The sequence below is a fragment of the Condylostylus longicornis genome, unplaced genomic scaffold (assembly GCF_029603195.1).
Source record: "Condylostylus longicornis isolate FDR11 unplaced genomic scaffold, ASM2960319v2 ptg000010l, whole genome shotgun sequence".
Classification (NCBI taxonomy): Eukaryota; Metazoa; Arthropoda; class Insecta; order Diptera; family Dolichopodidae; genus Condylostylus; species Condylostylus longicornis.
In genome coordinates this window covers 3732751-3760249 of record NW_026577979.1, presented here as the reverse complement: position 1 = coordinate 3760249, position 27499 = coordinate 3732751, and the positions used below count along the sequence as shown (strand labels likewise).

Genomic DNA, 27499 nt, shown 5'->3' with positions numbered 1-27499 from the left:
CATATCTCATATAAAAAACAAATTTTGTGTTTAAATTGTTTGTATTCAAACAAATTTTAGAGTTTATTTAGAAATTTGCTCAGCAGTTTTATTTTGAATAAAATTTTACTTTTCACTCCACACTATATTTTCGAACTCTAAAATTTGCATGATTTCTTAATCATCTTTAATTAATTTAAAATTATATTCAATAGCCTTTTATCCCAGCAGTTTAATCCAGCTATGATTATTAACAGAAGCCGTTGAGTAGTTCAATTTTTAATAATTACTTTAAAAATCACATACAAATACAAATATACACTATAGAAGAGAACATTTTTTGTCTAAATTTAAATACAAATTTATATAGTTTTAAAAATAGATTTAAATTTTGTTGCTTTATAGCCCCTAAAACTACAATTTTTTCTATAAATACACAATATAAACACATACACTTGAGTGCGACGTATGTAAAAATGTGCAATTTTTCAAACATAAGGAAATCCACAAAAAAGGAAAAAAACCAACAAGAACAACAAATTCATTTTATTATTTTTGTACTTTTGTGAATGACAATAAAATTTTAACTTCCTTTTCTTTTTTTATTCTCTTAAAAAAATGCTCTTAACAATAACATTCCATTCTATATAGAAAAGCAAAAAAAAAAAAAAAATTAACTTCTATTTTTAGCACTTTTCCAAAAAATTTTTTGAAAAAAGTGCTTATTAGTTTCACTCTGTCCGTCCGTCCGTCCGTCCGTCCGTCCGTCCGTCCGTCCGTCCGTCCGTCCGTCCGTCCGTCCGTGGACACTTTTTTTGTTTACAAAACTTCTACACCCTTGAAGATAGAAAGCTGAAATTTTATATGTACATAGATCTTTACTAGAAACTTACTTCCGTAGAACAAAATTTTTACCTATCTCCCCCCCTCTAGAAGTTATACCCCCCCAAAACCTTAAAAATGGCCTTTTTTAACTATTTGTTGCAATGAAACCATAAGCATTTATGAAATTTTGCAAACGCAGAAAGGCAGCGGCTTGCTTTCCCTAGCGCGGTATACTACAGTTAAACTTTAGAAAAACAAAGTGGCCGTTCAAATTTACCGTTATCTAAAGTCCTTTTTTTCCAAATTTTTGATGTCGTTTTTCTTCTAGACCCCAGCTTGTAGAAGCTTGAAATTTTAGGGACTTTTAGATATTAGCAAATAGTTCATTTCGTTAGAAGAAAATTTTTTTCCATCTCCACCCCCTCTCAAGTTATCGCCCCTTGAAATTTGTAAAATTTGAATTTTTGACACCTTATATTTCCGAAATCGCACGTTTTTTCAAATTTCTATAAACGCAAAAAGCTAACGGTAAATTCCATAACATTAAAAAATATAATTATTTTCCTTAACTCACACAATTAACCCTTAAAATCGAGCATTATGTTTACCCCACTTTATATTAATTTTTGCTTTATTTCAAAGACTGCATATATGCGTCATCCTAAGTATATGCAATCCTAGAAAGAGTTTTGTATATGAATGAAAATAATTTTAATAGTGTGATAGGTATACATAGACTGTATTTAAAAGCTGAATTTTCACTTGTTGAAAGGAAAAGTGCTACAATACAAACCATTGGTTTGACCCAACTTTATTTATTAGTAAAATGTGGTATTTTTGTTACTTTCATTTTATTTTTTTCGTTTTTTTTGGTGTAAAAAAGTGCTTCCTGAATAAAAACCTAAATTCTTTTACATATCGAATTTTGTACTATTTAAAATATTATGTACTTATTCACTAACTCACATATACCTGTGTATAGGAATTTATTGTATAATACTTTTAGAAGTTAAGAATTTTAAGTCGATAAAATAGAAAATGATTCAATGTTTTTGAATGCATTCATGTCACATAAGTACAAACACATATAATATGTAGCTAGTTCATTATTTTTCATTCTTTTATATTGTAAATACCTTTTACTTTCCTTTTTTTTATAATCTGAATGCATTTTGAACACAAAATTTCACTGTTTTGTAATATTCCTTTTAAAATAATTTACAAAATAATAAAATATAATATTAAGTTACTTGTTTTCTTGTATATAATGTGTGTATGTATGTATGTAATTTTTAATCCACTAACTAACCAACTTGTTACTACATAAAATAAAAACCAATTTTTGTACTTACTTCCGAATAAGAGTACCTATATGGAGACATTACATTTACATTATATTAGTAAAAATATGTATATGTATAAAAGGAAACGAATTCATTATGATAAACTGTGGTTTTAAAATATTTTTAAATAGTGTTAAGAATTTGTGAACTCTCATTGTTGAAATAACATGGAAAAAAATTATTGAAAATAAAAGATTTGACTTGTTTTTTTAATTTATGATTTCAATTAGGATTCGTTTGATCAAACAAATTTGATTGTGTAAAAATTTATTTGAATATAATAAAAATAATGTTCGAACATGTTGTAAGTAAGTATTGTGTAAATGATGGAACATGTTTGAATAGTAAAATTTTATATGTTACACTTATATGCTTAAAATAATTTTAGTATATAGAAAGAATAGTGGAATATGAATTGGAATATGCGTATGCAACATGTTTCGAAATGTTGCAAGTGACGTACACAATTATATAAAAAGATATTCCGCTATTTGGCTTTGGAATTTTAAAGTCGTTTATAAAATAACTACAGAAAGGTGTTAAATTTTCGTCAGTAGAAAATTTCCAATTTAAGAATAACACGAGCTTCTATAAAAACTACTGAAATATGAAGCAAGTAAAGCACGTTCTCATATAAATGAAGTTTGTACTTTCTTGATCATGTTTTTCAGTACCTTCTGTTGATTATTCAATACTTAATATTTCTGTTAACATTTTTTAGGATTTAGAACCCAAAATATTTTAAGGCACAAACAAATACATTGGTGTTTTGATAATTTAAAAAAATTTCTACCCATATTCTAATTATTACCTTAAATATTATTATAAATTCAAATCTTTCAAGAAATTAATTACCACCTGTAAAAATAATAAATAAGTATATTAGAGTTAATGTAGATAGTGTAAATTATAAAATAACCAAATATAAACAAACCCAACCTACTTTTGTTTATATTATTCCCAACAAAAAAAAAACCAAAAAAAAAAGCAAAATGTAACTATAGAGTAAAGCCAAAACCGGAAGTACAAATTTATTTTTTCATGTCTTCTATTAATATACTTGGTAATTTTGTAATTTTAGCTTTCAACGGTACAGCAAAAAATAAAACTATGTATTTGTTTTTGTTGTATGTGTAAAATAAGTCAGGTCTTCTATAATAATATTATTTTACAAAAAAATAGATTACCTCATTGTACTTCACCTGATTGTACCTATACAATTAATATATAAATGTATGAATTGTATTACCAAATAAATTTCATACATAAAGGTACATTTAGCAACACTCTTTGAAACCTCAAAAACCGGTGTATATGCATACCCACAAAACTGTTGTATTTATAATATTACGTATAAAATTATAATTTTGGCGCATATAAGGTGTACAAAGTGCTTCATTTATAAGAGTAACGATTACGAATTAATTTTACGAATGAAACCGCTTAAATTGTAGTAAATTTTTATTTTTAAATGATTCATCTGAAAAAGAACGAGAGATCACTGTTCGATCAATTCCAATAACTTTACCGAGAAATTCCGGAAAGAATCGACATCAATCTTGAATATTCTGTTTAATTTTCGTAAAGAAGAAGGGAATAAAGATTTTATTTTAAGATGCAACGTTGTTGATTGTTCCTGTTTTAATGCTATTGTCCCCAAATCAGTTGATGGAAACTATGTACAATTTTAATTTAAGTAAAAATTTAATAAGTTTTCTGCACACATATTAAAAAATCCTTTAATGATAGACTCCAGTATCGTAATTTTGGTTCCGTAATTATACTCGTAAGTACTATTAAAAATTCCTCAATTTTTTTTTTCCAACATTGTTCAAATTCTGATTAAAAACGAACCCTGTATAAAATAAAATTAATTTTCAGTTTTTAGTTTTCATCAATGTGCTTTCCTTTCTATTTCAGTTTTTCTTAACATCCTTGGTTTTTTTTTATATTTTTTTATTTTTTTGTTTTGCTACAACTATTACTTCCACTCCTCTTTGGCTCCTTTAACCGGATATGTTTGTTTTTAAATGTACATACTCTATATTTATGGATATTTTATACATGCAGTTTACAAAATGAATTCTTGCGGGAGGAAGTAATATTTTCAAGCATATTATCAGGATTCAAGGATTCAATATGAAATTTTTTTTTGGTATATGCACTTTTAGAAGAGAAAACAAAATAAAAACAGAAAACAGCAAAAAACTTGTAGCACGTTCTGTTTAATTGAAGTGGCGTTTCTGTTATTTGTATAAGTTTACTTCATACACACATACAGACATATTTTTTGCTTGTTATAATCGGTTCTTGCTATGTTAGTTGTAAAAAAAAAAGTAAAAATTGGATAGAGAGGGAAAATGAAAAAAAAAGTGGAAAGAAAATAAGTGATAAAATTCAAAATGACACAAGTTCAATGAAACTTTGAAGAAAATTTTTGGAAAGGGGTTTAGAAATTTTTATGCCTATTTTATTAAATTGAATCCGCCATTTATAAATTGTTTTTTTTTTTTTAAATATTACCATATTAAATTTTTAAAATCTTTAAATCTTCTAATAAATGTTTGTAAATGTAAATGAGGAAGAGTATTTGAAATCATGAATTTGGAGGCTATATTCTAATAAATGATGCATTTTGAGGCTATATTCTTTAAAATCTTCTATAGAATACAGGTTATGGAATGTTTTAAACAACATAAAATTAAGAGCGGAGCAAAAAATGGTCGTGTTCCGTTGAAAATATTAATGTAATACTTATAACTGCTTCAGAGTATTTTGTGCTTTAGTGCAATAGTAGCAGCTTTAGGCAAAATGAAGTAAAGTAGGAAGAAATGGATATATGAAACACTTATTTTTCATATAAAAATGTTAAGCCATATCAATCAGAATAAATGTGCGAAACTACTTTACTACAATACTCCTACAATGGCGTAATACGAAATTTTACACAACTAGAGAATAATTCATCTACGTTGTTATATATGCTAAACTGAAAATGTTTCAAAAGCAACTTGAACAGTTGAATGTGTCAAACTTCCAATTTGCTCTGCTCCTTGAATACACCTGCTATATACTTGAATACACCTGCTATACTTGATTACACCTGTAATACCCTTTAAATACCAAAGTTATTAACATTTATTTTAAAAATTTTCAATTCGATCATTCAATTTTCTAAGAAAATTTTTCAATAACCAATTATTTTAAAAAATTACAAGATGAATTTTATTGTACAATACAATATATTTATATAATTTCATGATTGTTGTACTTACATAAACGCACATACATGCAGTCTATACCATTATAACACGTACTAAATACTTAAATCATACCATGACACTTACGACACAATCCAAAATCTAATATACTCTTTTTATATACAAAATTACGAGTATATTGCTTATTCACTACAATTTTCAAAAATTAATTAAAATCCAATTTAATAAGATCCTTTTTTAAATAATATCTATCTTTTATATATAGAAATTTATATTGGTTATTAGTGTGAAAATCTTTAAAACCGCTAACATTCAATCTATATGTTGCTAATTATTCACTTGATTTAATATTTTTTTGGACCTTTATTTTATAAAATCCAATGTATAACATATTCTAATTTCAAAATCATAATATAATGTTAGTATATATTTTAGATCATCATATACATGCTTGCAGTATATTAATATATCAGTATTATACAAAATAGAACGCAGATATATAACATTTAATCAATGACTTTAAAATTTTCTAATTTTGAATTAATGAGACTTTGTGGGAATTGGTTTTTTTGGTAAAGTGAAGTTGATTGATATTAAAATTTTATAATGAATGGTTACTTTTGAAAATAAGAAAATATTTATAGCTATATATGAATGTAAAAAATGGTTTTGCGATAATAAGAGAAAAAGGATTGGAAAGGAAAGAAAATAGTTTGTTTTTTTACTTTAGAACAGGACAAAATATTAAATGGTTAATATAACATCAATGTGACTTAAAATTATTGTGAAAATTTTGGTTTTTAAATTGAATATATAGTGTTTACCAAGCGTAAAACTAAAGTAAATCAAATCTTGTGTGATAATTTCATTTTACACATAGTATTATGCAGTTGTATGACCAATTACAAAGTTAATTCGATAATGTGGAAAGATAGAAAATTTTTCATTACATTGAAAATTTTTCACGCTATAATGAGAACAAATATGGTTTGATAGTTTACTATTTAGCTTTGTTTTTGTTTTTTAACTTTGAATTTACTTAAAATGTATATTGTAGAAAATTACAATAATTTTAAAATGTACACACAAAAAAATTTTATGGTTAAGTTAACCATAATTTTAAAGAACCATACTATGATTAAGTTTTAACCATAAATTATGGTTGCTGTTATATACTTTTCGATGAAAATTAATTACATTATGGTTGTTTCAACCATAAATTATTATTAAATTTACCATATTTTAACCATATTATAGTTAAATTTAACCATAATATGGTTGTATTTAACTATATTATGGTTGCATTTAACCATATTATGGTTGCTGTTATATACAAATTTTAACCATAATATAGTTAAAAACAACCATAACATGGTTGTTGCAAAAATAAAAATAATTGGGTTTCAACCATATTAAGGTTGATACAAACATAAAAATATTTAAATTTTAACCATATTATAGTTAACTTAACTAAGATTTATGGTTAAGTTAACCAAATAAAGAAAATGTTTTTAAACATAATATGGTTAAAACAACTATGCAACATAGTTGTTGCAACCTTATTAATGTTGATTTTTTTAACCATAGTATGGTTACAAGAACCATGTAACATTATTGTTGCAACCTTATAAAAGTTTCATTTGGTAACCATAGTATGGTTAAAATAACTATGTAATATTATTAAAATTGTAACCCACTTAACAGGTACAGTATACAGCATTATTGAAAAACCTATTCTACTTTCATTGACATGCTGTATAACAATAGCACCTTGCTTATTATTACTCGCAACAGAAATTGATAAATTTTAGGGTGTTAAGTAAATTTTTTTTCACAAATTCTCCTCAAAAAACTTTAAAATTATTGTAAGTTTAATTGAACTCAAAAACTCATGCCTTACTTTTCTTTAAAAGTAATTTTCAAACTTTACTTAAATCAATCATGATTAATCTAATGCAAAATATCTAGAAATCTTTTTTTGTAAAAAAAAATTTTGTATTAAAAAGTAAAAATTGTTAATAATAACACAAAAAAATTTAGCTTCAAAATTTTATTACACAGAAAAATAATTTTTATAATATTCGCACAGTATTTATGACATATAATTGCGTATTACCTAATGTTTACAAAAACAAAATTCTATATTCCATATTTTACATATTTTTTACAAAAAATTATTCTTACAAGTTACTTTGATATATTTCATGTAAAATGTGATTAAGTACAACTATTTTTTGACCATTTGAAGTTTGGTTAATATACGATGTACGAGTTATGCAATTTACATTTACAGAAATTGTTTTGCGTATATTAGTGTTGTCAACAACATAAGCATAATAATGCATGTCAAAACATATCTCTTTCAGTAAAGATAAGCCTAAATACAATTTTTCGCCATATTTAAAGATATAATCTACAACAGCAAGTTGTGAGTTTGTTTCATAAATTACCATACCAACCTTCACAGGTAAATTATTATACCGAATAAATTTTGTCGAATAGACATTATCTTTCGCTGTAAATTTATATCGTTCAAAAACATCTTTATTAACTTTTCTTAACGCACTAATTTTCAAAGGAAAATTTTAAAGAATTCATTCCGAAAGCTAATATTTGCATGACTTGAAATTTTTTCTTTTGAACTAACTGAGGTGTCATTTGAAATCGTATTAGCAATATAAATTGCACTTTGATTTGAATCACAAATTGAGCTTAAGTCATTTTTAGAACAAATTGCATGGCTTTTTAAATTAACTTTGTAGTAGTAAATGTTATCATAAACTCGATTGCAGATAGTGCATGGAAAACGAATAGAATTTGCATGTTTTAACTTCAAATGATCAACAAATTGTACATCATTATCAAAATTTGAAATACATAAAAAGCATTTAAAATTCATTTTAAAAATTATAAAAGTTACATATATTATATTAATTCATTTAAATTTCGTTAAACTTATTAAAATAAAATTTAAATTTAATAGTAATTGTATGTATACAGTTTCTACACGTACCTATTTGTTCATTCTTATTAAGATTTTAATTTTTATTTTGTTGCAGGAATTCTAAATCTAAAGCTAAGGTCTTCAATACAGCATCATCCTTGTCATATTTAGTTGTAATTTTGTAAATGTAATTTTGAACAAAATACCAGATTCTCTTGCATTCGGGTGGATATTGTATGTTAAGTCCCATGAAAACACTGAAGCATGCAGTAACTGCTTCTAACGGATTTTTAAAACAATATTTGACATGTGACACTAAAACCCACGTCAAATCGATATTTTCTCCTATAAAAACTATTTTTGGCTGGATATTGACTTTAACTTTTCTGCATTGGTTGATATACTGCCTCTCTGCGTGATCTGCTTCTGGTATACTCTGAAATATACAAACATTTTTTTTTTATTTTTAAATATTAACAATTGGTTGCAGACACTTGTCTACTAAATTTTTATTTTCTCTATCTTAATTCCATTTTTTGTGCATTTTAATTTTTTAATTAACCCATGCACAGTTTAAATTTAAATCTGGACATCTCCGCTAATAGCTTTAAAATTTAAAAAAAATTGCATATGATTTGCGCAAAAATCATATATAAATTTTTATATTTTCCAAATTTTAAAACATTAAAATTTTTATTTACCTTATAATGTGCTATAAACGCTTCTTGAGCTTCAATTTTTGAAGGCCTGTACAATTTTGTTGACAACTTTCGCTTAATATTTGAAACTGGTATTACATATGGCAAAATCAGAAGAGCCCAACATTTTCTTTTACTATCTGTAACGGAAAGTAAATAACTCTCAAAATGTATGATAATAATACATATTTTAAAAATATTCTACCGTCTGTTTCATTCTCCAAAGCCTTTAATATTTCCTTAGTTTTCAAGTTCCTACTTAAATGGGCTTCATTAATTATAAGTTGAATATTTTTCTCAGTTATCTTTGGTACTATTTTGGTTCCATATCGTTTTTCAGCATCTAAAACCAACTTTATAAAAAATATTGTTTTATCTTTAAATGAAATCTGCTTTGAAAATTGCAAAGTTCTTACCAATTCATAGCCTGCTCCGCTCTTCAACACAGAAAACTTATCGATGTACTCTGAAGTTGGAGTATCCTTTTCTAATAGCATACATCGGTGATCAAATGTGATCTCCCATTTGCACCGCAACTCGTCCGAAATTGTTGACGCAGCTGAAATTTCCTCGACAATTTCCAGTATTGTCGATTGATCGTTATCTTAATTGGATATAAATAAAATTAACAAATTGAGTGAATTGAAATTAGAAATATATATATACATACCTAAGTTAAGGTGAATAGGTGAAACTAAAGTTGATTCAGTACAAGTAGATGAGAGACTCTTAGAGCGACTTCTGCGATGTATCAAACCTTTTTTAGCTAATTTGGTTTTTGCATTTGTATATGCATCATATAATTTACCAGAAGCCAAACGTCCAGTTGAATATTTTGTGTAGTAAGAATCTTTTGATTCGTTTGGAAATGCTTTCACAATATAAGAAGCCAATCTTTCAAAATCTTCTTTTCGTATACTATACAATAAAAAAAGTGTAAAATAACTAGTAGTTCAACATTTAACTGCATTCTGAATCTTAACACACTTCATATAAGGATCCACGTTTAAAAGATGATTGATAATACTTTTGCTTAAATTTATTCTGTCATACCGTCCTAATAATTGCTTCTCTTTGTATGATTGAATAATATCTTTGCACTCGAAATTAAGAAATAATTTAAAGTCCTTTGAGTGTTGGAAAAAAGATATATTTTGCTTAAATCCAATGATATTAAAAATAAAAAAATATTTGTACCTCTTCTGTAATCAAGGTATTAAACAAATTTTCGATTACATATGAAGGTTCTTGTACAGTCGATGCATTTACAACTGCAAGCTCGTTTAATATTTCTACTGAATTATTATCTGTTTCAAATGGAGAACCTGAAAAAACATAAGTAGTTTATATTTCATAAAAACATTCTATTAATTATACGAAATTGCGTGTTTTCTGTTCATTACTTTTAAATTAAAGTTGTAATTACTCAATTTAATTTTAAAAAGTTTTTTATGCAAAAATATTTTATATTTGTAGACAAAAACCGGTCAATTTTTAAATAAAATTAATATAAAAGAAGATAGCTTTCTAATGAATTTATGTTCAACAATGCTTATTTTATAGGATAACTGGCTTTTTTACAGTAAGTGCGTTATAATTCTATAAAATATTAAAAAACAATAATGAACAGAAAAAAAACAATTTTGTTTTCAAATAAAATTACACTTTTTAAGCAAGATTAAAAGTAAATTTAAATTTAAGTAAATTTAACGCGTTACATCAAAGCTTAAAATTTATTTCAGTTGGATGTGGTTAAATTTTTATATACATACGTAAAAAATTTAATTTTATGAATTTTTATTAGATAAAACCTTTTATTTGTAACACAAACGATGGAGATTCCATGTATTGATAAATATAATCTACGACATCCTCTGGATCAAGAACATCACCAACTTCACTTGTGTATATTGGATTCTCATTAAAATTAAATTTGATTTTTACAGCATCATTTAGTTCATCCAAATTTATATATTTTGACTTGTCCATAGTTAGTTTGACTGTTTTTTTCACATCTCCTCGTGCTACATTCAAAAAAACCTTTTTACACTGTTGTAATTAAAAAAATATATAATTAAGAATCAGTTTGCAATTCACGTATTATTTACAATTTATAAATTAGTACATAAATTTGTGAAATAATTTAAAAAGGAATTTTATTTTCTCTTAATGTTTTAGTCGAAATACTGAATTATTTTTACTACTATACAAACAAACACAACATATTACAATTCCACCACATTTAATTCATTACTATGTTCATAAAATTTGATTCATTATCATTCTTTAAAAGCTACATATTTTTATTTTATTATTATTAAAGATGTCATGGCTAATAAAGTCGAATCAAATCAATAAAGTAGCCTATTTATTTAAAATAAAAAAGTTTGTCGAAATACACTTTTAGCATACATTCACATTATACATTGTATGTAAAACAGAAAACTAATTTACAAAAGTACGTACAGTTATCCCTAGATTTACGTCGCTCTTTTATACTTGGTTTTGATATACGTTATCAAGATAATTGTTTCTCGAATTAAATTTACCGCTTAAATTTGAAATACACTGCAAATTTTTAATTTTTTTGTTTTGTAAGTTCTGTTAAGTTTTTTGTATACATGGTGTAAGGTTTTATTTTCATAAAAATGGAGTGATTTGAAAACGTCGTAAATTTAAAGATAACTGTATTTTTTTCAACACTGCTTCATAACACTTACCGCTACGTCCATAATGAAATTTTTATTTTCAGTAACTTGAAACTTCTATTTATTTTAAATAAAATTTAAGATTTTTTTTTAGAATTATAATGAATTTTAATTATTTCAATTTATTTTTATACACAAATTTGATTACTTGAGCAAATAAAACTTTATTAAATGATTCAATTTGTACTTTTAAATTTTATTTCACTGAAAACTACACTTGAATTTTAAATAATATACAATATATTCTTAATAGTCTTTTAAACAATTTTTCACTTTACAGAAATTCACTTAAAACTTTTTTAAAATTTTTACACTTTAAATACTTCTAATATGAACCTGTTACTTTGAATCGCGAACACTTACTGAATATTATTTATGCTTGTTAAATGAAATGTTACTAATACATACGCGCAAAACTCAAAAACAAAACATCACCATGTAAAAACAAGAAGGTTCCGTTAGGAATGTTAACCATACTATGGTTAAAACCAACCATACTATGGTTGAACCATAATATGGTTATTTTAACCATAGCATAGTTAATATTAACCATAACATGGTTAATTTCAAAATCACGTGTTTTTTATGCACACATATACTTAAAATGTACCACCATAAACTAGAGGGATTTATGAAACGAAAATAAAAAGTGCAATGATTTAAAAATTTTGGAAACTTTATCTTATGTTTTATGAAATTTTATACTTTTTTAAGATAAATTTTGCTAGTTATTACACAAAATCTGAAAATAGTATTTAAAAAGTTAAAATTAATTGTTTTTCAATAAAAATGTCAAAATTGCGATTTTCGCATAAGTTTTTTAAAGTTTTTTAATTTTTTAAACAATGCGGCATTTTTTTTGCAAATCGTAATGTATTTGCTATACAAAACGAGAGATTTCTTTTGTTTTGTAAAATCTAAGAAAAACAGAGAAATTTTCCGTTTCTGATTCTAAAACTCAATAAATACATACTTATATGATTTAAAAGAATTAAAAGAAAAACATCTCTTTTCTCTTAAATCTTTAAAAAGTCTACAAATTTTTTGCAAAACATAAAAAATTTAATATAACTTTGTAGTTAAGGCTAAACATAAACCTTTTTTCCTAACTTTCACAGAAATCTAAGAAAAATAATAAAATTTAAATGTTTTTCTTAAAAATGTTAAAAATTTAGGATTGTCGTTTAATGTCTACAAAAAATTTTACACTTTTTTGAATAATTCTGCTTTTATATAGCAAATCGTAATTAACTTATTATTTGACACACAAAACATGAGAATTCTTGTTATTTTTATGTAAAACCAAAGAAAGACTAAAAAATTTTATAGTTAATTATTCCAAACTTCAAAAAACATATGATTTTTAATGATAATTTAAAAAAAAAAGTTATTTACATCTCCAAAAAATTTACATAAGTATTTTGCTCTAAATGTTAAATAGAAAAATTTCGTAAACATAAAACAAAATTTATATTTCGAATTTGAGATGTCGAAAACCTATTCATGTACATCTTCAAAGTATTTACATATGTATTTCAGGCAATCATAAAAAACTGTTGACGCTTATTTAAAGGTCCCGTTAGGAATATCAACCATGTAAGTTTTGTGTTTTATATTTTTTTCTTTTTTTAAAGGAAAAATAAATAAAGAGTTATATTTTGTTTATGAATTTAAAACAACTTTATTTTATTTATTTGAATTTTTATTCTTATCTTTTTTATTTAAAATTCTCACAATTAAATTCTCACAATTTAAATTTATTATTTATTATTTATAATTCACAATTTTCTTATATGACAATTTTATTCAATTTGATTTTCTTATGATTTATTATTTTTAATTTAAAATTTATATGGCAATTTAATTCGATTTAATTTTCTTACAAAGATAACCTTTCTTTCTTTTACAGGTAATATATGACAATTACTATAATATATAAAATAACTGATGTTTTTACTTTTACGGCTAACGACTGATTAAAGCTTAATAATTATAAGAAACATCACATAGTAAGGTAGTTTAAATGAAATTTGTTAATTAAGCATTTTTACATAGCATGATTTTTACACGCGCAAAAGTATAACAGGTAAAAATGCTGATGTGATTATTTATTTTAGAATTTGAATTTAATTTAGTAGAAAGAATAAAAAAAAAAATATTTTAAAAGGAAAAAAAATTGTTTGTTTAAATTAAGTGGAAGTAACGGGTAGAATTACAACTTTATCCGGTTGTATAACTGAATATGTAACTTCCCCCTCCTTAAGATTGTTGTTCTCCTGGACAACATATTTATCTTTACTCTTTTTAAAACATTCTATGTGATCTTTCTTGATATACAAAAATATGCTTATCGTAATTATTAAAAAGATTGAAATAAAAGTTGTATTGAAATAAACTATTACTTTGTTTTTATTTTTTTCATAGGAAATTTGTTCAATTTTTTCTATGTTTTCTATTTGTTTCAAGTGAATAGCTTCTAAATTAATGGAAAAATTTAAATTATTTAATATTGAATAATTGGGTATTATAATGTTTTGGTTATATTCACTGATTTTATTTGAAAATTTTGAATTATTAATTTCGATAGTACAATTATTAAAAAATATAATATGATTTTTATTTAGAAAATAATTTATTTTATTACAATCATGAGTCAACTTTATATTATTTGCATTAGTAACTAGTACCATACCAACTTCAATTTCTATTATTTTTAGTTTACTTTCCTGAATTTTAAAACAATTTTTATATGAATTATGAATAAGATTTGCTAAACAATTTGATGTTGGTTTTAATTTATTAATGTATTTTTCTTCATTCAGATAATATGTTTTATTACGAAAGACTATGACGTCAGTTATATCTATTGAAACTTTTTCAAACTTTGAGTTAGGTATTGGAATTATTTTAAAATGGTTTGCTTTTTGTTTACTAATTTTGGGAATTTGAAGAATGAAAATTAATGAATTATTACGAATGGCAACTGCATTTTTTAGATTTTGAATTTTAGATAAATCAATTTCGTATTCATCGATTTCTTCAGGACTAAGTAGTGATCTTGCCATTGTTTGGTATTTTGCAAACATTATATTTTCCTGAATCTTTTCGATTTCTTCGTTTAGAAGATTTATATTGGTTAAAATTTGAAGATATTGTAATTGATTGACAACGTTTTTGTGGTCGACTGAAACATAGTTTGAAATTCTATCTATTATTATTTGATTTTGTTCGATATTGGTTTTAAGAGAATTGATATTTTCTTGAAATATCGAATTGATTTTTATCTGATTATTAACGTTGCCAGCTATATTATTATTATTTTGCTCTACAGTTCTTAAATGGTTTTCTAACTCAATTTTATCTTCTTGTTCTAATGTTCCAAAGATCCATTTGAGAAAGGATCCTCCAACATTAATTAAAGCCCTTTTAAATCTTAATGGTAAGATTGTTTTGAAGGAATGGTTAGTCTTGTTAATTTTATTTTTCAGCATATTATATAGGTTTTTATTAGAATTATTAACGAAAGGTAAAGTATTTATTTGGTTTTCTATTATATTTATTAATGTTTGGATTTCTGTTAAGTTAATTATATGAATTATTTTATCATAGCTTACAATTATATCGATGTTTTGATGTTGCGTTATAGTAAATCCAGCTTCGGTATCAATTTTATTTACGTCTATTATAGTTGAGTTACACGGGATTATCATTGATGTTAGTATTATTATTAGCGTTATTATTATTTTTTCCTGTAAATTTAAATTTTCTTTTAATGCGGGTCGGATGAATGTTATAATTTTTATTATCAAAGATTTTATTATTTTTATTAGTAATTTTAATTTTTTTATATTTAGGTAATTCCTTATATCGCACTATCGCGGGATTATTTATTAAAATTTCTCCGGTTTCGGGAGGTTTAAAATGTCTTTTATTTTTGTTTACTTTATTAATTATTTTTTCTTTATTATTTTGAATCTTATTTTTTATTTTTTCGAAATCGGTTACTTTCCCGTTAACAAAATCGATGGGTTTTCTTTGAGTTGCAGAATGGATTGTTTTATTATAAGCTTCTACGGCTTTAAGAACTTTACTTTCTGTGTCGAGATCAGGTTCCGTTAAATTTAGAATTCTAATATGTTCGGTTATGGTACCGTGAGCCCGTTCGATATCTGAGTTCCCGGTATGACTTCTTGGAGAAGTGAAGTGAATTGCGATATTTTCAACTCTACAGAAATCTTTTAAATTGATACTGTTAAATTCGTTATCAAATACGAATTTTTTGGGTTTACCGAATAGTGAGTTCCGTAATTTTAGTGTTTGAACTATTGTTACGCTGTTTCGATCAGGTAACTTTATCATAGAAAGGTGTTTTGACATTTTGTCTATAGCTGTTAGAAATACTTCCTTTTTTATATAAAAGGTATCAACATGGACGATCTCGTTAGGTTCAGACGGACTTTCGGATATTTCGAATTTATACTGAATTGGATTTCTGTCATACTTGGCTAAATTGCAAGCATCACAGTTATTTATATATTTGTATATAAAATCTTTAAGTTTCGGAATATAGTATTTATCTTTTAATTCGTTAAAATTTTCTAATATGCCACGATGGTTTGTATCTTCGTGGCCTTGCTTAATAATTTCAATGATTTCTTCTTCGCTATCAATTTCCTTGGCAAATTTGGTGCATTTAACAAATTTAATTTTTCTACAGTTACTAAATAATTCTATCAATTTTTCTTGCAATTTTGCATATTTACTTTCTTCTAATTCCGAAAATATGGCTGTAACGCCTGTTTTGATATAACGTCTTAATACATTATTTAAATAATTTTGATCTGATAAATCTTTTTCACTTATGAAAATTTTCCTATATCTATTATATTTAATCTCAATTTCTTTTGTTTTATTTTTTACTAAATGTATTTGTGTTAGATATTTATTAATAATGTTGTCTACAATCGGAATGTGGTCATCCAAATTTTCGATGCCACTATGAATTGTAGCCATTTCACTTTCTCTATCCAAATTTTTATTATTATCGATTTCCATAGCATTTATTTCATTTTTTTCATTATCTAATCTACTTAAAAAATCTGCTACCTTATTATCTCTACCTTTAACATATTCGATGTCAAAATCGAATTCGTTGAGTTTAATTTTCCAACGCTGAAGTTTGGAATTAGGCTCTTTTAAAGAGTGTAACCAGACCAAAGGTTTGTGGTCTGTTCTAATAGTAAATTTTATGCCATAAAGATATGGTCGAAAATATTTAGTTGACCAAATTATTGCCAACAATTCCTTTTCAATTGTACTATATCTTATCTCATGTTCGTTGAGCGTTCTACTGGCATAAGAAATTGGGTGGCCATTTTGTGATAAAACAGCTCCAATTGCATATTGGCTTACGTCAGTAGTTAGTACAAATTTTTGGTTGAAATTTGGATATTTTAAAATTGGGTCCTTACTAATTATGTCCTTAAGTTTGTTAAACGCTTCTATATATTTTAAATTATTGGTATCTATTTTATTATTTTTCTTAAGGCAATGGGTTAACGGTTGTGCTATTTTGGCATAGTCTTTAATGAATTTACGGTAATATCCCGTAATTCCCAGGAAACTTTTTATTGCTTTTCGCGTGGTTGGAAGTTTCAAATTTTTTATTACATTAATTTTGGAAGGATTCGGTTTAATGCCTTTATCGGTTAGCAAATGGCCAAGATATTCTGATTCTTTTGAAAAAAATTTACACTTATCGATTTGAATTTTTAAATTATGTTCCCGTAATTTATTGAAAATTTTTGAAATAGCTTCAACATGTTCCTGCAAGGACGTGCTAAAGATTAATATGTCGTCTAGATATACGACACAACATATATTAATGAATTCGCGTAACACATGATTCATCATGCGTTGAAAAGTTGCAGGAGCATTCTTTAACCCGAATGGCATCCTGATGAATTCGTAGTGACCTTGTGGGGTTGAAAACGCGGTTTTTGCTTGGTCATTTTCATCAACGAGTATTTGATGAAATCCCTTTGCAAGATCTATTGTGCTAAAATATTGGGCTCGACCAAGTTTATCAAAAAGAGAATCGATGTTAGGGATTGGGAACTTATCGTCGATAGTGATTTCGTTAAGTTTTCTATAATCCACGACTATTCGCCATTTTCTTTTACCTGAACTATCAATTTTTTTGGGAACTACCCAAATTGGGGAGTTATAAGGTGAATTACTATGTTTTATAATATTTTGGTCTAACATTTCTGCTATTTGTTTTTCTACTTCAAATTCATGAATCTTTGGAAATCGATATATTTTGGAATATATCGGCTGGGAGTGTTTAGTTATTATTGAATGCTTCACAGAGTCAACACAGGTTAATTGTTGACCCTCCCGATAAAACAAATCCCTATTTTCATATATAATATTTTTTAAGTTTTTACACTCTTCTATATTCAAATTTTCGTCCTTGATATGATTATAGATTTCACTCGGACTCAAATTTATTGAATATAGTTCGTGTGTTTCTCTAAATGGGCAAGCATTTTTAAATTTTGTAACTTTGCCCCTAATCTCTATTTCCTGATTCTCTAAGTCTATTTTTGCACCAACTGCATTTAATATGTTTTGCCCTAAGATAGCGTCGAAGTTCCTATTGTTAATGTTTACAATTTTCCAAAGAATTTTCGCACTATGGTTAAATTCCATTGGAACATTTGTGAGTTTTTCAAACAAAATATTATTGTTTCCAAATAAGGTGTTAATTTTAATTGGCTTTTCTAATTTATTAGGTTTAATATGAGGCAATATATTTTTATTAATTATAGAGGTAGTAGATCCCGTATCTATTAAGCAATTAATTTTAGTGTTATCAATAGTAAATTCTACTATTGGTAAATTATTTGATTGCGAGGCTCTAACCGAAAATTTTCTTGGTTATCCTCGTTGTGGTTTACGTCAACTTCCATTGGTTCGGAAGGACGATTATTTGATGTATTATTGTTATTATAATTTCTATTCCTTGCACTATAATTATCATTATAATTTCTAAAATTTCCACTATTTCTGTTAAAATTTGAAAAATTTCTGTTATTATTATTATTATTATTATAAAAATTACGCGGATTGTTATTATTATTATTAAAATTACGCGGGTTGTTATTATTATTAAAATTACGCGAGTTGTTGTTATTATTAAAATTATGTGATCTGTTGTTGTTATTGTTATTATAGTTATTGTTACGATTATTATTCGAAGGGTTATTTTGTCTTTTAGAGTTATTGTTATTTTGGCTGTAATAGCCGGAATGATTGGGACCTAAAGTTTGCAAAATTTCATGAAAAGCGTCATCTAAAGTGGTGACGTCTTTCGCTCGCAAAAACATACTATCTGAACGTGGTAACTTATTTAAAAATTTTTCTAAAATGCTAGCCTCATTATTACTCGGGCTAAATTCTATTGGTTTATTATCATCAAGGTTGTATTTAAAATTTAGTTTATTTAATATTTCATTTAGATCTATATAAAATTGACTTACATTGTTATATTTGATTAAATCTGCCATTTCTTTAAGCTTTAAATAACTTTCCTGGACTCCAAACGTCCTTTTTAGTTGCTGTTTTATGCTATCCCAATCCGTGGTGGTATTAATTTTTCTGATTGAATCAGCCGCCGGTCCTTGTAACTTGTTGGTGATGATTGATATGATGTATTCTTTTGATCCTTGATCCGGTGCTAGGTTTATAAACCTTTCTGCATCTCTTATAAATGAGCTGAGATCGTAGTCCCTGTTACCTTTGAAGTTGGGTAACGATCTAGCTTCGGTTATGAGATCGCGAATAGTAATTGTATTTGCCATAATTACCTTTTTTTTTTTTTTTTGTTTTTTTGTTTTTATTTTACTTATAATTTATTGTTAAGGATTTTATGTGATATTGTTAAAAATAAAATTGAAATTTGTTGTTAAAATTTTTGTTATTTTGTTATTCGCACAAAATATATTTTTCCTTTATTTTAAATAAAAAAAATATTTTTTTTTTTTTCTATTTATTTTGTTCTAGGTTCACCCATTAATTCTTTAAAAAGAAAGCTAATGTTTCAGAAAAATGTTTTCTTGATAACTGTCACTGTTTTGGAATTTGTGTTAAGCACTAATTTGCACTAACATTCCTTGATAACTGTTACAGTCTTGAAACTAGTTATTTTTCTTTTTATTTTAATAATTAATATTAATTTTCACTAGCTGGGCAATCCTACCGACTGCGCCAGTTTTGTGTTTTATATTTTTTTCTTTTTTTAAAGGAAAAATAAATAAAGAGTTATATTTTGTTTATGAATTTAAAACAACTTTATTTTATTTATTTGAATTTTTATTCTTATCTTTTTTATTTAAAATTCTCACAATTAAATTCTCACAATTTAAATTTATTATTTATTATTTATAATTCACAATTTTCTTATATGACAATTTTATTCAATTTGATTTTCTTATGATTTATTATTTTTAATTTAAAATTTATATGGCAATTTAATTCGATTTAATTTTCTTACAAAGATAACCTTTCTTTCTTTTACAGGTAATATATGACAATTACTATAATATATAAAATAACTGATGTTTTTACTTTTACGGCTAACGACTGATTAAAGCTTAATAATTATAAGAAACATCACATAGTAAGGTAGTTTAAATGAAATTTGTTAATTAAGCATTTTTACATAGCATGATTTTTACACGCGCAAAAGTATAACAGGTAAAAATGCTGATGTGATTATTTATTTTAGAATTTGAATTTAATTTAGTAGAAAGAATAAAAAAAAAAAATATTTTAAAAGGAAAAAAAATTGTTTGTTTAAATTAAGTGGAAGTAACGGGTAGAATTACAACTTTATCCGGTTGTATAACTGAATATGTAACTTGTATGGTTATTTTAACCATAGTGTATGCATATGTATATGAAATAAATTTAAAAGCGAAAATACTGCATCATAATTTGAAAACTTAGGAAACTCTTACATGAATTTTACTAAATTATTTATTTTTATATAAAAACTAAAAGTCCTATGTTTTTTTGAACAAGTACTAAATTTTAAGATATAAAGCAAAAAAATTAAAATTTCGTTTTTAAATTACAAAATTCAAATTGTGGAAAAATATTTGACTTTTATCTAAAGAATGAAGAATGTTTTTTTTCTTTCAAATCTCTTAAAAATCCCCCAGTTTTTCACAAAACAAAATGAGTTTAATATTTTCAGCGCTAAGCACAAATATTTTTCTAGATTTTAGACAACACCTGAGAAATATGATAAAAATTAAATATTTTTCATTTCAAGTATCCAAAATTTTGCGATTATTCATATCAGGTAAAATTTTTTTCACTTTTTCAACAAAGGTTTCCTTTTTTAGCACAACTTGATATGTGCCATAAGAAATCTTGTTATTCTTATATTATGCAGTAAAAACATTGTTATTCTTATGCGAAACCTAAGGAAAGCAATAAATATATTATAATTTAATGAGAATTTAAAAAAAATTTATTTCGTTTAAATTTCTAAAAATCTACATATTTTTCGCAAAACGTAAATTTATTTCGTAAAATATAAAAAAAATTTCATTTTGAATTTGAAATGTCGAAAACATGTTTATGTACAACTTCAAAGTATTCATATTTCGGACAATCATAAAAAAATTATTGACATTTATTAAAAGAAATATTACAAATACACATGCGTTAAACTCAAAACTAAAGGCGCTACATTGACATGAACCATTTTATGGTTAAGTTAACTATACTATGCTTAAAATCAATCATATTATAGTTGAAAACAATCATACTGTGGTTAAAAACAATCATAATATGGTTATTTTTAACCATATTATGATAAAAATTCAACTATATTATGGTTAAATTCAACCATATTATAGTTAGATCCAACCATATTTTTGGTTACATTCAACCATAATATGATTGAAAATAACCATGCATTATTGTTGAAATAACCAAAATATGGTTGTTCTTATGTACAAAAATGATTTTTTTTTTAAATAACTCAAAGTTAACCATATAAAATTTGGACTATGGTTGAAAATATGGTGGTTATGGTTATATTAACTATGTGTTTCGACAAATATGGTGACTTTAACCATGTTTTTAGATTTTAACCATATTATAGTTGCTGCAACCAGTGAGTTAACCATGCGATTTTTTTGTGTGTAATTGTGGTGAATTAATTTGCTTTTTCAATAAAATCTTTCCAATTGAAATTGAAAACTCTAGTAGATATGAAAATTTTTAATTAAAGGTGTAATGAAAAAGCTGTATAATAAGTAGTATAGTTCTAGAGCGTTCTAGTTCAATTGCGGGAAACAGGCAAAAGCAAGACAATTTTTTACCATCTTTGAGATTTTCAGGTTTTTTTCAACATTATCATAGGGAAATTTTATTCTTTTCTTCTCACATGAAAATTATATATTGTATGAATTCATATAGCTCTTGCTTCTCGGTTCAGAGATCCTGAATTTTAAGCAATAAATAATTTTGTTTTATATTACGAATTACCAATACATCGTGCAGTTCTTGATTATAAATTTCTTATGAGAATAATTAATGGGAATTCGCTCATACAACTGCTAAACAAACAGATGACATAATCAAAGGAAAGAGTCAAGGCAGAAAAATTAAAAAAATTTTCTCCTCGAAGTGGACGTTCTACCAACTGAGCTACGGAGGTGTGAAGAACAATTTGCCAGTAATTTCTTCATACCTCGGTAGTTCAATTGGTAGAGCGTCTGTCTAGAAAGCGGTAGATCATTGGTTCGAGTCGAGGGACTTGACTCGTGCCTTTGTTTACTACTCGTAACTTTAATTAAATCACCTATCTGTTCTGCAGTTGTACGAAAAAAGTGCAGTTAGTTATAAACTTTGTTTTACTTTAATCTCGATTTCGAATCCAAAAAAACTGTAGAAAATTCGAAATTGTAATTGAAAATAAAGACATTCTAAGTTCTCACTTTAGTAAATATGCATAATTACTTGTTGTAACCACAGATAATCAAACAAATAATCATACAATCAAAAGTCATTTAAAAAAATATTCACATTCTTCTTCTTCACATTTTGTTAACTCATCATATTCCTGTTATTTCTATTACTTTGAACAAATTGACATTTTATCTATAGAGAGATGATCACTCAAAGAGATTAATGTAAGAGTAAAATACACACATACATTAATATTAAAAATTCCATTTTACTTAAATTTCCAAGAAAATTTTTGGTGTCAAAGTAATATTATATTTTTTTCACTCTCATTTTAATTTTGAAATTGTCTTGCATATCTTGACAAAACTCCAGGATAGCTATCTCTAAAATAATATCCTTATTCTTTTGATTACGAAAATATTAATTTTTTTTTTATTTATTCTGAAATAAAATAAAGGTTATGAACTTTAAACTATAGTGTAAGGTAGTGGTGTTGCCCATATACAAACAAGAATCGAGTTAGATCAACTTATTTTTTTTGTATTCAATTTCATATCAGGGATTTATTAAATAATATATAATATATACGAGTACATTTACATTTATAAATAAATAAAAATAAATATAAAAATAAAAACAAAGAAAAAATAAGTATTACACTTGAATTAAAAATTATAGGTCATTCACCGTTATATTCTTATAGGAATTGCATCATTCAATTATCACTTTTTTTTCTTATATCCCCCAAAAAAAATGAAAGTATGGGACATCATTTTAATGACAGGGAAATATATATAATCTTATGAGTGGCATATATGAATGTATGTAAATACATTTGAAACATGTCAGTGCATAATTATATATATGCATATATATATATAGAAAGTACTTATATACAACTTTATAATATATATGGGAATAAAAATATAAAAAAAAAAAAATTGAATGAAAATGAAATGATAAAAGGATGCGCCTGCGGTATACTTTGAATCAAAAAATTTCAGAAGAAGAAAGGACTTATTCATGATATGCATGCAATATATATATATAACACTCATATATACTAATATATGGTACAGATAATAAGAAAATGAATTGTCTTATCTTTATAATGTAGAAAGAAAAGTTTCTGTTTTAAGCACATATATAATTGCTTTATATACCTATATGTATATGAACTTAAAAAAAAACTGCCAGGATCTACATTAAACAAGTGAAATAAGAAGGAAATATTGTTATACAAACCATTCTTCTTCAAAAAATCATAAAGTTTATTCTTTATACAAGTTTCAAACATATTCTATGATGACCTGATAAAGATATATGAGAAGTTTCTTATGTTTATTAAAAAAAGATGATATTTTTATATTTTTGCTATTTGATTTGAACTTTATAATAAACCGAAACTATTGCAATGTATTGTAACTTTTGCCTCAGTTGGAGATTTGAAATTTCTAATCTTGTTTCTTGGGTTTTTATTTTTTTGTGACGGCGTTGTATAAGATCTCTTCCGATTGCATTTATTATACAACAATAGGAAAAAAAATGAATTTCTTCGTTCATTTCAATTTTTCATTTTACTCCTTTTACTCTTTCATTTGGATTTTTACTGATATTATAATGTACATACACTATTGATGGGCTGCCATTCGTTTTCATTTTGTAAAAGGATTTCTTTTATGTAATATTAATGTAAATTTCATACACAAATGGTATTTTAATTAATGCTTAAAATTCAAGATTTGTTTGATAATACTTGGCTGTATTTCATGCAGTTGCTCACTATTTTATTGACTTACATTGTATTATGTCTGTGATGTCCTCAAATTAACAACTTTTTATACGATTAATTCTGCATCTTTAAGACTTTGCTTTTATCTGACTTTTCTCTCTTTTAGAAACGAATCAAGAAACTACAAGCAAAATATTGAAAAATTATCAAATGTAAGTAAAAATTATTTTTAACAATTAGATATTCTTTTTCTTATCTTACTTCGTTCCTGCGAGGAACATAGGGCCGAATAACCATGGGACAAAGATAACCATGAATCAGTTTCTAGCATCATTAAGTTGGTGACGAGCAATTTTTTCTTTGTATTAACCACAGATTTGATTTTGCTAGTATTTTTTATATTGAATATTATCGAAATATGCCAACTAATTAATATTAATTTTTCTATTATATAAAGCTATATAATCAATATTATATAAAGCTATATAATATTGAACATAATTTGTATAGTCACCTGACCAGTCTTTGAACTTGAGACCCATTCATTAAAGGACCGGTAATATTGGTCAGGTAGATATTAGTAAAATTTATTATGCGAAAATTAAAAATTAAATTAAGAAATGATTTCCTAAACTTAAAATACAGTATATTAGCACAATACACACGCACAATTAGAAAAATTTAATTATTGCAATTTTGTCATTCTTTTCTCTCTTTGTCTCTTCATCTAATTACTATATATAATTACTGTAAGTATATGTATATGTAATTAACTTTTTATAATACTTTTTTGTCTCTTTATATAATATAACATTATCTCATTTTTAGTTGAACAAATATAGCATGTTATACTTGTATTTACAAATTTCATGTAGCTATAACATTCATAATTTTCTTTTATTTTATATTCTATATTTCTATATTAACACTCTCAGCTCCGATATATAGAAAACCTTACTTACATATTATTTTCTATACAGTAAATATTTTATGTAAATATTCTCTATTCTAATTGTTTATTGCATTTTTTTTTTATATCCGCAACATGTTGTTAACATTATTTTTATATGATAAGGTTGTTTAAAAAAAATTTTTTTTAATATTAAATTTAATTTTGTGGCATGCCAACGTAACATAATTTATTTGATTATGAATAATAATATGCACTCGTTATTAGTATCATACTTATAATATAGAAGAATAATGACTTGATTTTAAAATTTTTAGTTAAATTGGTAGAAAAATATTTTAGAATGAACGTTAATTACGTTAAATTATAGAGACAATAACATATTTAGTTTATTGAAATTTTGATTTTTAAATTTTTATGTCATATATATGAAATATTCATTTTTCGCATGTTTTTAAACATATTTACACATTTTACTGGCAAAAACTATGAGACATATAACAAAATGTTATATTGAATAAAATTTAAATCTTATTATAGCACAATTAAAAAAAAAATAACACAAATTTCGAGCTTTTAAAAAAAAATTCTGACTTTGAAGAGCTTTATCTCGAAAACTATTGCTCAGATCAAATTGATCATAAGACCAACCATAAGGAACAATCAATTGTATATAAAGCAAGCTCCGGCGGTAACTCTATCTCGTGTGGTTCGAAAGTTATAATTGTTTATTTTTTCGCATATGCAGAAAAAATCTGGTACATTTTTTTCAGTAGGCTGTAGCTTGAAAACGAGTATACAGCCCCCTTCCCTTCCCCGCGTTAAATTTTTTGCTGAAAATAGATCAAAAAATCACTCCTAAAATAATTTGACTTCTTATGCGAAACTTCTTGTATAACAGAAAATGAAGTGCACCATATTATATTCAAGCTTTCAAAAAAATGTAACATTTTAATAAAAATTTGAATTGAAAAATAAGTAACTGTAAACTATAAAAAAGAAGGTTCACCATGAAAACTCGAATATCAACTCGTCTGTGTTTATAATATCAAGTTGGCAACCCTTATAAAACTTGTATTTTCTTAATCTTGATATGACTTTAAAACCAAATATTCTTAACCCTATCTCTCACTAGTTACTTAAATCCTTTCATACATAATATTATGTATATAGCAATAATCATCCTGCACAACAAAAAAAAAAGAACAAAAGCATAAGTATAATAAAATAAAACAAAAACAAAGAATCAAATAAAAAAAAATGCGAATTGAATTCAATTGAAAGCGAATTGAAATATAAAAAAAAAATGTGTATATGTGTATCGTAAAAATTACATAAAATTTTTAGCTTTTAAAACGCATAAAATTATTTTTTTATATACATACTCATATGTATGTATATTTACATATAAATTTAATCCTGCAATTCAAATTCAAAATTCAGAAAAAAATTGAATTTATCCTTTTGCATTTTATGTTGTGCTACTGCTATTCCTTTATTTTTCTTGTGTTTTTTCTCTTTTTTCTATTCTGTTCATTTCTCTTTCCTCCTATAACATGTGTAATTTGCATCACCGTATAAAAATTCCCTTGAATACATAAACCATTTTTTTTAACATAAAAAAAAAAATAAAACAAAAAATACAAAACAGAAAAGCAACCAACTTTTAATGGAAAAAAAAAAAACTGAGAGTGAGAGTATGAGAGAGAGAGAGAAAGAAATCATAAAAAGCATCCATCCATATGCCTATAGAGTTCTTTTACCTTTTCGTGTGCCATTGTAAATAAAACTTGCAATGTTGGTTATTACAAAATAAACGAAAAAAAAAATATTATGTACTTAGAATATAGGGTGAAGTAGGTAAAAATTTGTGAATAAAATTCTTAAAAATTGATAAATTTTTAATTCACAACACAATAAAAACCCAAAAACCTAAATGAGAGCAATCTGGTGGACTCCCTGGGAAATATCTGCTCTATAGAAGGCCGGTCAGGTTCTCGCAAAAGACTAAAAATAGTTAATAATTTTGTATTTCTTCCGGACACTCATTATTTTCTAATTATAAAATTTCCAAAGATAAAAGTGTCGGTGAAGATTGAATGTCAATAGCCAGTTTCAGTATATAATTGGAAAATTTTACAAATTTGTTA

General features: G+C 25.2%; 2 protein-coding genes across 5 annotated transcripts in view; one reads left to right on the top strand and one right to left on the bottom strand.

The window, feature by feature from the left end:
• The window catches only part of LOC129618770 (formin-J-like), a 180701-nt gene that overhangs the window by 63758 nt on the left and 89444 nt on the right, over positions 1–27499 (top strand). The window lies entirely within an intron of this gene.
• LOC129618858 (uncharacterized) lies at positions 8352–11830 on the bottom strand. The gene is made up of 9 exons (XM_055533881.1): positions 11731–11830; positions 10822–11059; positions 10208–10335; positions 9998–10137; positions 9681–9928; positions 9427–9614; positions 9216–9363; positions 9014–9150; positions 8352–8748 (listed from the first exon to the last, which is right to left on the bottom strand). The coding sequence occupies exons 1-9, from the start codon at positions 11740–11742 to the stop codon at positions 8407–8409; spliced, it is 1581 nt and encodes a 526-aa protein (XP_055389856.1). The 5' UTR covers positions 11743–11830; the 3' UTR covers positions 8352–8406.

Coding starts and splice junctions, on each gene's coding strand:
- LOC129618858 (XM_055533881.1), bottom strand. Junction 10,336..10,821: donor GTTTGTGTTACAAATAAAAG/GTTTTATCTAAT, acceptor ATGTTTTTTCAG/GTTCTCCATTTGAAACAGAT. Junction 9,364..9,426: donor GCGGAGCAGGCTATGAATTG/GTAAGAACTTTG, acceptor TTTTTTATAAAG/TTGGTTTTAGATGCTGAAAA.